The sequence below is a fragment of the Vidua chalybeata genome, chromosome Z, assembly GCF_026979565.1.
Source record: "Vidua chalybeata isolate OUT-0048 chromosome Z, bVidCha1 merged haplotype, whole genome shotgun sequence".
Lineage (NCBI taxonomy): Eukaryota > Metazoa > Chordata > Aves > Passeriformes > Viduidae > Vidua > Vidua chalybeata.
In genome coordinates, this window is record NC_071570.1 from 36,694,602 (window position 1) to 36,711,266 (window position 16,665).

Genomic DNA, 16,665 nt, shown 5'->3' on the forward strand with positions numbered 1-16,665 from the left:
TCTCTGCTTGCGGGTGGTGTCCCTTACCTCCTGACAAGCATACAGACACCTTTTTCTGCCTTGGCTAAGGATGCAGCCTGCCAGCTTCATAAGCACTGGAAGAGGAGATACAATTTTCTATCACTTTGTTCTGCACAATAAATACACTGCTGTTGACAGAGGATATTGCACAACCTCAGCAATTTCATTCACCATAATATCTGATAAACTCAAACAGATTTAAGAAGTTTATCCCTAAAGTACCTTCTCACTTTTCAGCTAGGGAGCCAGGACACAGATATTAATCAATTTTCCAAGGACACACAGGAATTTCTATGGCACAGCCAGATGCTGAAAGCTTGTTTCAGACCAGTGTCATTATTACAGAACTATTACTCTTGCTAGAGTCACAGGGATTTTGCCTTCTTTAGGACAAGTAAATGGCTTTGGAAGTTCACCCATTTCTGCCAACACGCCTCAGCCTTTTTTGCAGATATCATTATTGCCACCTATTTGCCTTTCTGCTGTCAGTGGCAATTCAGGTAAATGTTTCCCTCTAAGAAGCAAAAAAAGTAGAAATTGTAATTTCACACCAATCAGGTGAAAACCACCCACATGAAGAACAAAAAAAACCCAACTAAATCCCCAGCTCACTCATGCCTTAGTATTGAAATAAACACTTGAGGATTCAGGACGGCCAGAACATATCTCAAATATGGAATAAATTTCATTCCTTATTTAATTCCTAAGGCTTGCCCTGATTAAATAATTTTTATGCATTTTTGTAAAAAAAAATATGTCTTTCTAACATGCTGCATTTAAATGCTACAGTGCATTAACAACCAGGAAATGCTGTACATTATACAAGCCATGGCAGCTTTACCTCCAGTAACAATATGATGGATTCAGGGCTTTTCTAAAAGTAGTTTGTTAGAAGACTGCAGAAGCTTTTCATAAACTACCATTGAGTGCATCATGGTATCCCCACAGCAATTAGAACAACATACAGAGGCCAGTTCTCTTTAGATCAAGGACTCCTACCAGTGTAAGCCATATACTATTTTAAACAGGTCCCACTTGCGTTCTCAAACAGGGTTAAGGGCCACATAGTAAGGATAATATTCTGTTTCCTTTAGGGATAGCTATGACCTTGGGAAAAACAATGCTGTTTCAAGAAAGCCAGTGCTTATATATAGGTATCTTGGGATTACTGGAACTCTTAATTGTATTTCACACATCTTTGCAAGTTGCTGAGATGTGAAACCCATAAAGTGGAAAGCATTGAAATGGTCATAACCCATGTTTCTTGAGAAATTTCCAGGGGGTATAATGAAATTAAATAGCAAGCTCTTAACTGTTGACACTTCTCTAAAACAGAAGAAAACACAGCCTTATTCTCTTAAGAAAAAATGCCCTTTTTGGCTTAAAAAATTGAAACAAAAAATAAGTTGAATTCCAGTGGTAACATGCTGTCACAACTGAAAACCAGCATTTAACAACAATTTACAATCAAGTCTTCTGTTATAATGCTGGACAACACAGACCAAATGCTAACTCTGATAGCTGTAATCCTTTCAGCCTTTCCTGTAACTAAAACTGCTACTTGAGACAATTAGCTAGAAACTGGTGTAGTAGAATATCAGCACTGCTGTACTAAGGGGATAAGATAACATGTCAGACTGGGAGCTCTGCAAGGAGAATATAGTTATTTTGAGATGGTTAGGGCTTCTGGAAAGAAACCCTCACCTCCTGCAGAACACCAACTGGAAGCTGTCATTCACTTATCTCAACAAAACATTCACAAGCTTGTACCACATGCAAATGTGCCAGATTCTGTAACGCATGTTCCTCCTGGTAAAAAACAAATGCTTCTTGATTCAAGGAGAAAAAAAGGACAAAACAGAGAAAAATCTACTTTAAACTATGAACAGTGTTCACAGCCTTGGAAAAGTACATAATATCAATTGTGTGTTTTGGGCCACCACATGAAATTCTGACGGCTTTGTCTCTGTTACTTGTCTTAACATGAAGTCTCTGTCAAGAGCGTTCTTGCAATATTATTACAAGTATATTTGTAGACAAGGATTTAACTCAACTGGCTTGACCAAGAATGGGAGGTTAAATAGAGTCAGCTGTGACATTTGGATAGCCTGAAAAGCTCCCAGTGCATCTTTTCTAGAGCAAAGTCTTGCCCTCTATATCTGTAAAGCATGGCATGATCCAGCCAGGACTTTAATTGAGTTCTGAAGGGCCCTATGTGTGCTGAAAGGCATGTGACAAGAGTACAAGGAGATACCTTGGGTTTTTCTGATAAACTTCTACAGTTTTCTATTGTGTAATAGCTATGAAATCAGAAAGGAAAGATAATAAATCATTGATCTCACATCTATTTCACTACTTTTGGAGTTGCCCTAGAGACTTCTCTTTTTACTGCAAAGTGGCTTAACAAGTCTTGACAGCATGAAGACTGAGTTCTGGAGCCAGGCAGGGATATCCTTGGGTAACAGGGCAATTTTAGATAGGACAGTTACAGTCAAAGCTAACTCAACAAGTTACCAAGACCAAACATCCTCTACAAATCCACTGAAAAATCCAGTGGAGAATGACACAGTTCACTAGAAAGTAAATGACATTGTTTATGTATATATGCCAGCATTTCTGACATTCTTCCCCAGTGTTTTATACCTCCCTTTTAATAAACCACTTTTATTTCCTTTGCCCTGTGAAATAAATGGGCTTAATTAAGTGGTGGAGAATAATCAGACCAGTGACTTACACTTCTAAACACCTCACTGGGATGAACATCAAATATCACATAGACTATGACAGAAAATACTCTATGTTATACTCCAACCTCAACCATTTCTGGTGCAGGAGCTCTCTAAAAGAGACACCAAGAACTTGAAAAGGCATTTATTTTCCTTGCCAAACCATGAACCACTAATAATTTCCATTCCGTTAATAATTACTTTTAACTTCCAGAAAAACATTTCACTGCAAGCAAAGATGAGCCCAGGATATATACAAGGATTAAAACAGATGGTTTGAATGAAAACCTATACAGTATTAAAAGTAACTGTAGTTGACATCAGCATTTTTACTGAAGTAATTACATTGACTATTAACTACTTGATCACTAACAGCAAACAATAAATAGATCAGGTTAACATTTATAGTTATTACCTACATTTGCTTCCTTGACACTTGCAGTTTTCCTGTTAAAAGTAAATGATTACGTTATTCTTTGTTCAGTGTTTCAGCTACGAGGAGAACAGACACAAATTCAAAGGGCATAATGACATTATTTTACTTGTACAAATTTTTTGTTGAATATTTGCTATTTATTAAATACTATCTGTTTTTCCTGTTATACAGTAGGCATAGGTAGCAAACATAAAGTGTATTTTAAAAGCAACATGATGCACATGGTGTTTGCCTGCCAGGCACATAATTGGTCTTGTTATTTTGCCTTTACAAAGTGCAATACAGAGCAGGGTTTGAGCAGATAGGGATTCAAGCATAAATTTTTGATCCAAGTTAGTTTTCAAATTTGTTTCTGAAGTTTCTGTGTCAGCCCTAAAGCCAAGACTACACATTTCTAGGGGAGTAATAAATAAACAAAATCCCAGACCAAATACAAAATAAACATATTTCCTTTCAGCATGTTTCTCTAAATATGCTCAGGGCACAGTTTGAGATAACCCACAGAAGACACAATTCTTGGTCTGGGTGAATCTGTGGCATTTTCCTGGGCAGCCCCCACTCCACCATTCCAGCAGTGCCATGCCCAGTGTTTGCGTACATGGCTGTGGGGCTCCAGCAGTCCCACTCGCATCTCTCTCCGTCATTCCCTTGGCGCCTTGCAGAACTGCACTGCTTTCCATTCCGTCCTGCCACACAGCTCTGCCAGCAGAACAGACCTTGATTTAATTCCTCCCTACACAATCTGTAGACAGGAGATACCCTTGGATGTGGGAGCTCATTTGTTCCTTTTCCCCAGCTTTTGATTAATTCTTTAATCCATACAAGTCCTTCCATTTTATCCCTGGTGTTTTTTAAGGAATCGTTGCTTACAGTGCTGTATCAAAGGCTCTCACAAAATCCACATGGCAGGGAGTGAACAACTGTCTGCCTCCCCAACCAACTTAATGAGAATGAATCACATAATTGGCATTATGTATGGCTCTTTAGACAGTCCACCAGCTTTATCAGCCTACATTATGGCTTTTCAACATCCCTTTGCACCAAATGACTTAGTAGAAGACATTTAAGTATCTATGTACTTATTTAAGTAAAAAAAAAACAACTGTACTTCTAAAAAACAAAGTCTTCACTGCATTATGCAGAAAGAATTCAAAATCCCAAGCAGAGTGATAGTCTGTTAGATTTTCTGAAGAAAACTGACCATTGCTGTTACTACTAGATCATGCTTCTATAAAAGGCCAGAACAGCAAGCAAAGTAGGAAGTAGAGAAATCTCCATCTTGTTAAGTAGCAGGATGTGGTCCAGGTTCAGAAGCTTGAGAGTCCTACTCATAGTCTGCAGCTCTGCCTCTCACCTACTGCATCATTTTTCCATAGTTCATTCTGGGCACCTCTCCAGTAGTACAGAAGGGAAACATTATGCCAGGGACTTTCATTCTGCAAGGGGAACCTTGCTAGAAACTTGTTGTGGAGGGTCACACCACAGCCAAGCTCCCCAACAGTATCTCACTCCCATTCCCCTTTCCATCCTCAGAAGTTGATCATCACCTGGGTACCAGTTTAGTGTGCCAGAGTGTAACAAGGAAGACGGGGGCAGTTGCCAGGGTTGGAAACAGGGGAGTCTCTGGAGCCCAAGTGACCAAAAATTCCTCAAGGCTGGAATTAGGCACACTTCAGAAGGTGGCTCCAGTTCCAAAACTACTCAGCTGTGCTGAAAGTTCTGTTGCAACCATGAGAATCATCTGATTCTGCTGCAGGTGGTGGCCAGTGCAAAGCTTTCAGAGTCACTTTGTGTGACTCAAGAATGGCATCTTGTGAACTCCTGCTATAGAAAATTTCTTGTTCACTTCCGATCCCTTGGAACAGTTGAGGGGGAACACCCAGTTTTGCCAAAATATTGTTGAGGTGCACACAATACTCCCTCATTTATACTGCTAGAAACCAGGTCTGTTCAATTACAGCTCTCAAAATTCCAGTCATATTTTTACTCAGTTTCCAGCACAATCCCCACTGTCACAGCATGGAAAGGGAATGTGCAACATTGCAAAGTCTCCTAGTTGTAAAAATCTCTTGTGTTGTAAAGCAGGCAGGGCAATAACTGCAATTTTTTATTTTACAATTACTGCACAATAACTGCATAATTGTTTAAATTAATGAAAAAGTCACCCCTTTTCATTAACATTTCGTTACATACTATGAATATGCAGCAACTAGAGGTTCTTTTTCCTGTTAGAGATGGGTGGTATTGAAAGAAATTTTCTCTGTGTGTAGTTTACTGTATGGAACTATTCATTATAACTCACGTAGTCTGCTTTTATAATACAGACTAGTGTTTATATGCTAGATCTACTTTTCCTTCCCCGGTGCAGAGTTAGTTTTTTAACTGCACTTATTTGGCTAGTGTAGTACACACTGTTTCTCTAATTCACATTAAATACACAATTACATTCAAAACACAAAGTGGAGTTAAGGATTGTAACTAGGAATTTTCTCACTGGTTAGCCTCTTAGATAGTGGCAACAAACTGCTGTGCAAGGTTTTGCATAATTTCCATCATCTGATCTTCCTCCATAAATACACATGCTTCACTGCATGTGTGGGCAAAAGTTCCTGTTTCAAACTGGCCTGGCTCCTCTGAAAGCAAGTCACAAGTGGCACCAGCAGTCAGTGGTTCTGGGCGCAGCTCTGTCCTGGTAGAGGAGGAGCAGTTCTGGTTCACAGGAGGACCAGTGTGCATGTTGGTGGCTAGGCTGCAGTCTGTAAGTCTGCTTGGGAGAGCAAAGATATGCTGGGATCACAAGCTTTGCCACTGGGAGGGAGAAAGACTGACCTCTCCTTCTAATTACACCAGGCACTAACCACTGATGAGTTGCTAATTCTTCCAAGTTGCCTCAAAACACAGCAATCAGAGGACAGCAAATTGTCAAGTTTGTATTTAACAGAGAAGAAAATATGACAGCAAAAGAGCAACGAAGGAAATACACACAACAGCATGAGTATTAAGGATGACAGAGATAACTGGATGGGGAAACTTTGGCATGTACGTTATTTTACAGAGTGTCTGATTGAAGCTGATTGTCCATGAAGTGTTTTTGACAGGCTTGTAGGTGAAGATATTCAAAGGCTTGAAAATCTTCAGTAAATGCTGGAGTCACAGATGTGGTTTGAAAGACAGGACAAATGAGACAAGTTTTTGCATCTCAGGTTAATATTTAAACTGTTGGATCTACTCAGATGCAAGCCTAAACATAGACATTTCAGGGCACAATTTCAGCCTTCAAATACCTTTAAATGTTTTTTATTTTCTGAGTTTTCTTATAAAATATAGTCCTGTCTGCAATTAATTTTCAGCATGTGTTTTCCACATTTAGAAATCCCAAATCAGTTTCTGTAAAAGGCAAAGTGAAATCCTTTCTTCTCCATGAGATACGGTCACACAGGCCCAGACAAATGGCTTACCCGAAATGTATACTACTGGGTAGGAAGCACGAGCGGTGAAAGTAACTCAGAAGTGCACTTCCTTGGCCTTCTGTTGGATTTTTCTGCTAGTCATAAAAGCAATCCTTAATCCCAATGGAAAGTGATGATGGAAAGAAATACTATTTTTCTCTCTGCCAAAATGAATCTTCTCTTCAGCTGAAATGGCTTAGTCAGATCACAGTGGTATAACTTATGCTTCTCTGTGCCAAGGTTTCTGATTCTGGCTCTTGGAATGTGTCTGTAGCAATTTCTTCTACATAATGGAACAATTTCTTACTTAGAAAAACTTAAAATAGGCAAGGAAAGGCTTTGTTTTCAGGTGGAAGTTTTAAACCTGCCTTCTCAACAGTTTTTCCCCCATCCACATACACCAGGATGCATCATGCTGATCAGGTTTTCAGCTTCTGAGATTTTACTGCCAGCTCTGCTTTGGACTTGTGTTCCATAACTAGCTGCATTTAACTGAGAAAACAAGCAAAACAGAGAAAGGCTGTAGAAAAGATGAACCAAACTAAAAGAGTTAAGAAGAGAAAATTACCAGTGTGAACAAATGACTACCAACTGTATTGTGGCACTACTATTTACCAAGAGAAGGCAAGAATGTTTGTAGCTTAAGCTAAGGAAGATTCTGTCCTTTTGTCCCTTCTTAACAAGATAAGGATTGTAATATACACAAATATGTCTAGTCTTTGTGATTATGAAAGAAATTATATAAAAAAAACCCAACAAATACTTGAGAAATGGCTTGTCACTGACTGCATCTATAAAATTTGAGTTCACCTATATCACAAGATATGTTTACAGACAAGGCCATTTTTCTGAATGGTTCAGGCCAGGTATCTCCTGACTTCATGAACTGATGGACAAATTTCCCTGTCCTAGAAGAGAATATGCTGCCATTCAAAGGCATCTTTCTGCTTAATCTAATTCTAATAATTCTTTCACATGTCACAAAAGCCTTTAGAAAACATGTGTCTGCTACTAAACTTCATGGTGACAGCAAGACCCCATGTGCTTTCCCGTCAATCCAGTGAGAAGACCCCTCACCTTGGCAGTAGCAGAAAACCTACAGTGTGTGGTTGAGCAGCTATGACACTACCTAGAAGTAAGTAAGCAGACATTGAAACAAGTCAGCTGCAAAGATGAGGCTCAGTTCAAAATAAAAACACCTAAATTTAGCTCCCCTTATGCCACATAGGACAAAATATAGTTGACAAAACATCTCTAGCTATCTCAGACTGCCCAGAATACTCTGCCTGCCTTCCAGCTTCTGCTTAAAAGGCACAGCTGTGCTATCTACGAGTTTTATGCAGACTTTTGGAGTACCTAGAGGACATCCCTGTGATGAATCTTATCCTTAGGTGTCCAAGCTCCCAATAGTCAGCAGAGAGTTAGTCAAAACATGCCCTGGAACACAGAGTAGCTGATAGAGTTGATTTAATTGCCTGAAAAGATAAAGTAATTATGTATCAGATACCTGGGCATAAGGTTTTTAAGAGAGCTCTGTAAGCTTCTGACCATCCCAGGAAGATACAGATGTCCTGCAGGTCTGCCGGTATCATTGGGAGCCCTGCACAGAAGTCTTGGCTGCTCAGTCATGTCTTTACTGGCACTGAAGTCCTATGCATGGGTTATGGATTCAAACTCCAGTTCTGCAACTGGAGCACTGATACCCAGTGACACATATAGTTAGGTGGTTTATCATCAATATGTAATGTACATGAAGCATCAAAGTACAACAATGGACACCAGTAAAATATAAGGATATCCAGATGGAAATAAAAATTGCACTGTATTTGTTTCAGAAAGGAAAATAACTAAGTCTATTTCTTAAATAAAAGTTATGCAAATAGAATATTTGAGCATAGCAGATTCATAAAATAATTTTAAAAGTTGTGATGGAAAAAGCTAAATACATTTTTCAAATCCAATTAGATAAAATGAACAATAATTCAAGGCTTGTTGCTCTTAAAATTGTCATTGTACAAAATCAGTTCACACAAAATTATTTTTCTTGTGCTATAATTAAATATTAATACCTTTCTAAAGCTGTTTCAGATGATAAATTAACATAACTGTAATAGTCTGAAATTAATTTTGATTTAGCATAAAAATATGGTAAAATACATTTCTCACATTTTTCACTTTTTAATTTTGGAGCTGCTTGAGTTTATTTATTGTTTTATTAACTGGGACTAGTTCCCAGTTTATTTCTCTATGTCCTTATTTGACTTACATTCATCAGTCATAGAGAAGGAACAAGCAAACAATACCAGAACTTTCATTTTGCTTCCTAAACATATTTCAGACTGTGTCTAGAGCAATTCTCTTCAACTGCTTCTGATGTCAGCAGGTATAGTAAACCAAAGTACCTTGGTGAATTCTGGATATGGTTTTGAAACACCACAGTTACATTAATGTAAAATCTCGAATATAAACTGTGTATTTGTATGCAAATATAAGCTTTTATATTTTTTCTGAACTACAATTAATACTGCATAGATGTATGTATGAGGCAGTACTCTTTCTTGTTTATGTATCTAATTAACTAAATTAAATGAAAATGTCAAAGTTACACAATTATGCATCTTCAAAGCAACCTAGAATCCTAGTTCTGCTGACAAAAATGTCTTAATCCACTGTAAAAATGGCCCTTGTGCCTTCCAATCCTTAAGGCACAAACCCCATTTACCTATGGTGATTATGCACCTATTAGAAATTACCTTCCTCTTATTGCAGCCTTTACTTTCTTTCTACCACTGCCTCTGTTCTGCCCTTGTCACTGTACATCAGGCAGCTCAACGGCATGAACAGCACAAGGGTCAGCAACCCTGGTGAAAGCTGCAAGTCCCAGACCTGCTCAGCCCTGAATTACAGTCAAAGACCGGGGGCAGTGGACACGCCTGGTCACTTCGAGCATCACCCTCACACAGACAGTGGGCACCCCTATCACTTCATGCCAGGTGCAGTCTCAGTTTAGGGAGCTGGAAGCCAGCTTCTTTGCAAAAGGAGAGTATGAAAAACAAGCTAAATCAATAGAAAGCCTCCAGTAGAACTGGATACCAGCCTGGAGACAGCAAATAGGTGACTAAATGTCCAATATCTGGTCTCAAATGTTGTGCAGTTGCCTGGCCAACTGCTGGCCTCACACCCTTGATCCTGCCAGAATAAAATTTGTATGGGATTTTACTCTGTCTAGGGTGGATCTGACCCCAAGCCACAAAGCCAGCTCCAAGCACTCTCTTGTAAAGCTGAACTTATGCTTTGTTTATTTTCAAGACGTGAAAGCATCCCATGTACAAATCTATATTACACTGGTTCAGTACTGGGCTTTGATACAAGCCTACCAAGCATATGTAATTTTTATCTCTTCTGCTGCCAGAAGAAATAGAACTACTAAAGTGAATTTTTTATGGGACTGTAACACAGGGGATCCAGACACCAGGCAACATATCAGATATCGTACAAGTATAGAGCACATTTAATTAAGTTTATACAAAGGTCTCAGCAAGACTGTGCTGGGCAAAGCACTGTAAGATTGTCAGGATTCATGACCTGAGTGGGGCTGGATCCTCATGAGAACTTTGGTTGATACGAGCAAATTCACATGGGAGAAAAAAAACCAAACATGTAATAAACAGATCTCGTCTAATACTCTGTCCTAAATCACAAAAGAACAGCAAACATATGTTCTTGCATACTTTTATCTCAAATACTGCTTTTCAATTTATACTTCCTTCTCTGACATTCTTACCTGAGCATGTGCCTGAAGAATTAGAAGCAATTTAATCATTAGCAATCACTACACAAAGCAATTCCCTTTACACACACAATCTTTAATAACACAACAAATCAGGACATAAATATTTAGTACTGTATCTTGTATTTAAGCACAGAAACAATCAAAATATTCTTAATTTTTTGGTTCTAAAGGTAATCTCATAGAAGTTACTATTTCATCAGCATGGACAAAGTCTCACAAAGATGATGCTGTGGTCAAGTTTTATTTATAATACAGATTTTTACTGCAGTTAGGACATCTGGACCACAGCTCATCTGCCAAGGATCACATAATCCTCATGTAATCTTAAAACTCAAGATAGAAATCAGTAGGTCCAGTAGACTGCCATGGGGATTATTTTTGACTGTTGAATGAGTCTACTGTAAAATGCAGACATGGCAGGGGAAAGGATCAAGTCAGAACACATTAATTTTTGTTCTACCGACCATTCCGTGGCAGCAATGAATAGGAGCTGGTGCATGTGGATATGTTTGGTAAATGTTAAAGAAAGAGCCTTAACTAGCAGTCTTACAGATTCTCTTTCTGATAACACAGAGGACAAGCATTTGAGCTACATACATAGAAGTAAACAAATAGAAGCTTGTGTTTTCTCTATCCAAACTTGTTTGTTAATAAACAGAATGAACTTTATAGAAGAATTGTCTGAGAACTAATTACCTGAGTTTTAATTATATCCTATTTCAGCTTAATGTCTCCATTAGCATCAAAGTAACACCCCTTATGCCTCTCCAGTGCTTCAGTGTATACAAGCTTGAAGAGAAATTCAAAGTATGCAACTCCAAGAAAATACAGAACAGCATCAAGACAAAGAGCTAAGGTTATACTTTTAAAATGTAAGCCAGTTGTGACTACAGGCAACTATGTCATTGCCTTTTGGCTTACTACCATATTTTAAAACTAGCACTATTAAAGGCTGATGAAACATGGCTTACAAGTCTGTAGATGTTTAATTTGCATTCAGTAAAACTTAAGTATGGACCTAAAGAAAAAAATCCTGAGACATCAGAAATTTTCACTGAATATTGTATCACTTTATTTAGAGTTAGCTGTGGAAGCTGTTTTCATCCCACTTTAAAAAAAAATTGTAACAAACTGCCCTTTCTGACTTGCTCTGCTAACACAGATTTTGATTAGGAAGTCAGGAAGGGCACCTGTTTACAGAGCTGCAGCTGCTCTGTAGCTTTGGGAGAAGCAGTGACACATATGCATAAAATTAGTTATTATGGAAAACTGTTACTGCTGTCTGTTCTGAAGACCAGAACAGCACAGAGGCAACCAGGTTGAGCCGCACTTCTTTAGATAATTAGATCATAGCAATCAGAAGCAGATCAATCTGACACAACATGCAAGTCCATTTGAGTTCATGTGTTTTGTTAAATGAGTTAAAGACCAGTCCCAGCTGGCTGGTTGAGGGAACACATTCTCTTGAAATCCCATAATCTCTACCCAAGAATTACTAAGTTTATTTCTAATGAAACTTGCTCCTATTGGCCTGAGATTCAAAACATGTGGTCTTCAAATGCTTATTCTGTATGTCCAAATACTTAGTCCTATACTTATACTAAATCCTACACTTAAGATGTGAATATACTAAACTTAAAATATGAATATGCTAGAAGACTTGTTCTCATTAAAAAAAAAATGAACGCCATACAATTCTTTCATAACTTCAATACCCATGCAAATAAAATCCACATGTGTAACACCAATGCTTGCTTACACATCAAAAACTGTCTATGAAATTCACCTTCATTCTGCAACATGTCCCAACCTCACCCACTATTTTACAAAAAGATTAATTGATGCATTTGTCATATTAGGTACCTGGGTTACTGCAATCAAGAAAGTTGCACAGTCATTAAAAATTCAATATAAAAATACTGTTTATATAGAGCCACACATTTATATATCTACACACACAAAAGCATGGGAAGGCATCATAAAACTTACCATCACCGGCAGAAAGTGAGTCATTTGCACAGATCAGTGCCAAAGTAAACAGCAGATGCCGAAGATCCATACTCCTAACTCTGTAATAACAAAAGACAATAAGCGAGTTTCTTTACAAGCAATTACTAATATGATATGACATTTAAGCTATTGTCTAGTTTTATTGAATTTTTGATTTGATTTAAACCAGAAGTACATTTAGTTTATTGTTTATTACCTCATAAAGTAACACATCATCTTGCCATCTAGAACATATAGTAAAAACTGTATTTACAAGACAAGCAACTTATGTGTCTCTAGTCCATTAAACGCAGAGGGAGGAAAAATCAAGTATTGTCAATTGATAGACTGCATCTACAAATGACTTTAAAACCTCCAAGAATGCAACACTTACAATCCTAGCATAAACCAGCAAGGCTTTACAACTTCCTCAAAAAAGCACACTCCTCGTTTTCCTTAATTCACTTCTGCCACACATGCACACACATCATACAACCCCACCACACAATCCTGTTTTGAGGCTCTGCTTTGCTCTTGCCATGATTACCAGCATCTGGTAACAATGGTGAAGGGCAGCAGCTGCTCTATGCTGGACTTGCAGATTGTGCAGACTTCTGCACAAGATGGTACCTTGCTTCCAAAAACCTCATGAGGTGTCCATAGGAAATATGGGGAAAACACTCATACCATGGATATTAACCTGACCATTTACAGCCATGGAGATTACTAGAGACCTCCAAAGCTAAAGCTACCACACACACGCTAAAATGAGCATGGATATTTAAGCAAGTCAGGCAGCATTTTTTTTGTTCTGTGGCACCAAACTAGCACTAACACCTCGCTCAGAGAGGCAGCAGAGAGAGAATAGCTCCCCTTCCACATCTGACTGTAAATTGGTATCACAGACCTTGATTCTACAGTGGACAGTTTTCATTTAGAGATTTTCTTTCTTTATCTAACAGGAGATTAAATCACAAATGTCCAAACAACCAAGCCAACTAATAAGTAACAATCTCTAAGTAGGTGCTATCAAGTAACAATTTATGCTATCAAATCTGGGTGTCAAAAATTAGTCAGTTTTTTAGTAAATTATCAAAGTTTTAATTAGGTTAAAGACCACAAAACACAACAATGCAGAGTATATAAAGCTATAGTAATGCTGAATTTAAAAGGTAATTCCCTCAATTTTCTTACACTAAGTGAACAGAAGGAATCACGGTACAGAAAAAACCCAAAACTATTGCCAACTCCAGGTTTCTCATCCATGCTGTTCCGTACAAAACTTGAAAATCAGAAGGTATTTTCTCACATCCTCCTTAAACTGTTCAATTCTCAGGTTTCAGGCTCAATATAAGTGGCATTTACTCAAACTGCTCTAGACTAGCAGAATCTAAGCCAGACCTGCAAAGGTAAGCCAGGAAAAGCTCCCCACCTCACAAACATCAGGACAAGGATGCCCAGCAGCACCACCCAGACAAGCTTGGGCCAACCTGAGTGGGCATGAACTGCTACACCAAGAGAAAAGCTGTAGGAGCTCTTTGGACTGGCCAGGCACCAGCAGGACTTTTCTCTAGCCAGGCAGACATGGGTCACTCCAAAGGTGAGGACGGAGGGAGGGGTGGAGGGATGGAGGAGGAAAGGAGGAAAGGAGGAGAGGAGGAAAGGAAGAAAAGAGGAAAGGAGTAGAGGAAGAGAGGAAGGGAGAGAGGAAGGGAGAGAGGAAGGGAGAGAGGAAGGGAGAGAGGAAGAGAAGTGCTTTAGTGAGGATTTGGGGCAGTGTGGGAGTAAGACAATTTAGGGAGCAGGACAAGGAGAAGTGACAACTGCAGCTGTTGGAATGCACAGACCTGGGACAATGCTAATAAAGCAAATGACAGGCCAACAGTCCTCCTAACTCTCAGAAGAGGAGCTACACTGCCACAGTACAAGATTCATCCAAGATCAGCTACATTTTCAGGTAGCTCAACTGGTCCCCCTGCTTCATCAGTACTCTTGTTTAAAGGATTCTTATTATCTGTTATAAATAAATCTACTACAAAAATGCGCCTCTGTGTTTGTCAACTCTTCTCTTACACAATGTCTTCCCCATCAGTCTGTTCTCCCCCTCAGCTCTTCCACTTTCTCCCTAAAGTTTTATTTTCTCTTTCACAGTCATGAGAACAATGTCACTTTATTTACAACTCTCCCAGTACCCAGGCATGCTGTGCTGCCTTCCTATTCGCACTTTCCTGTTCTCCCACATCCATCAGCCTCTGCTAATCTTCCAACTACTCTTTTTCCAAGTCTTTCTACTTCTTCCTGCTTAGTAACAGCCACAAGAGAAGGCCAAAGCCTCACAGGAGTCCTCCTGTGAGAACAAACGTGATCAGAATCCACCATTCAGAGCACACTGTTTCACTTTGCATAACCACACCAAACAACTCTGGTGGGACCAGTGTTGGTCCCCACGTGCAGCTGTCACAGTATGACTATCCCCTCCATCCCTGCGCACCTGACTGGTGGCCATCTCAGCCTCCTTCCAAGAAGAGTGGTTTGACAGCTGAAGCACTAACCCAGGAGCCTGGAAACACATCACAGAGGTCAACAAACACACTGCACTTCACTAAGGTCTTGTTATTGCAGAGCAAAACAATCCTCTATCCAGTACTGCTGTTCCCTCCTGCAGTGGTAGACTTGTTTACATACCTGCAACATAGTGAACTCCATCAGGAGAATGTTCCAGTTAAAATGAATCCATAAACATTTATTGTAATGAACCTGTTTGCAGACCAGTTTTATCAGGACTCCCTAAAGACACAGCCCAGAAGCAGAGCTGGGGTAGCAAAGGCATGGGAATGAGCACTCAGGGTGGAGGGGAGGGCACGGCCACCCTCCAGCAGCAGCTATTACTTGTTTAAGAGCAATCCTACCATTATTGGGAAATTCCCTGCTCAGCCACAGATCTCGACTAAAACAACCAGCTCTCTGAAACAGGGCACAGGATTATTTTGTGTTCCTAAACATCAGAGATGAAAAAATTGCTGCTTCATCCCTTGCCCTTTTGCTAGTAAAACACAATATAGAAACAAACTATGTTTCTTCAGTGCACTCTCACCAGAATCTCAGCAAGACAAACCACTCTCTTGGCTCTGCCTAAAACCACATGGGATATCCCACTGAGTTATCCATTCAGACAAGTTGTGTCTGTGAAAAATATCCAACTGGTATGCTCTGAATATACCCAATATGGACAGGACTGAGCTCAAAAACAGTAACTGCTCTCATCTGAAAATATTGATGCATGATGCTCCACCCTTTGTGCAAGAGCCTCTGTTAAAGGCCAAGTTGTGCTTTCTCCTTGGAGTTGCAACCCAGAGCCCTTGGGATAGGGCTTGTACTCAAGGCCTCACCCAGGCAAATGGAGCTCTGCATGGGGTGTGAAGCAGCAGGGACGTGACCACTGTACCCAGCACAAACACCATAAGCTTGGCTGGGCTGCACTTATGATGGCCACTTCTAGCAGTATTTGAGATGAAGTGAGAGCTACACTGCCATGCCTCCAGGCTCATGGGAGAAAATCTGGTGGAAAGCAGAAGCTGCCCCATCACAATACCACTTTTGGTGATACAGAATAAAAATTCTGAGAGAAGGGTCCTCTGAAGTGCCACCTGCATCACCATCAGACAACTTCTGTCCTGCAAAAAGTTCTCAAAGATCTGTTCCATAATGACCCACTGCCCTTCCTCTAGGACAGTCTTGCAAGCTTGCTGTCAATAGGAACAGTATCGTCCAGAGGCTTCTCTGTTAACCTAGCAAGAGACAGCTTCTCTGTAGGCATTAGGACAAAAATGACCTTTTACAATCCAGTAGTATCTACCTCCCAACACCTACCCTATGTGCCTATGAAAGACAAATGGCACTAATAAAGTGCCTCTTACTCAACAGAAAAAAAAAAAACCCTTCAAGATTCTGTAACATATTACTGTAAAGAATTATATTCTGTGTCTTACCCAACTCCAGCAGCCTGTGAGAATGAACACAGTTAAAATCAGGAAAAAAAAAAAAAATCACAGCAGCTGACTGTCCTCAAGCCAGCTGAAACTTGACCACAGAAACATTTGGCTAGAGGTCAGCTCAGGCTAATTACTTCAGTACAGAAAGAGAGCCAGGAGTTATAAAAAGGATAAGAAAAAATATTGGCCCTTTCCTACAGCAATGTTGGAGTAAGGTCAATCACAAGTGAATTTAAACACAACATCTTCTCCAGTGGGA

At 39.5% G+C, this 16,665-nt stretch overlaps 1 protein-coding gene across 3 annotated transcripts in view; it reads right to left on the reverse strand.

The window, feature by feature from the left end:
- GHR (growth hormone receptor) overlaps positions 1 to 16,665 on the reverse strand; it is a 121,934-nt gene that overhangs the window by 54,831 nt on the left and 50,438 nt on the right. For all 3 annotated transcript variants that reach the window (XM_053969099.1, XM_053969100.1, XM_053969101.1), the window contains one exon: positions 12,415 to 12,494. In XM_053969099.1, the coding sequence (XP_053825074.1) occupies positions 12,415 to 12,494 (80 nt within the window). The remainder of the gene's footprint in view (positions 1 to 12,414; positions 12,495 to 16,665) is intronic.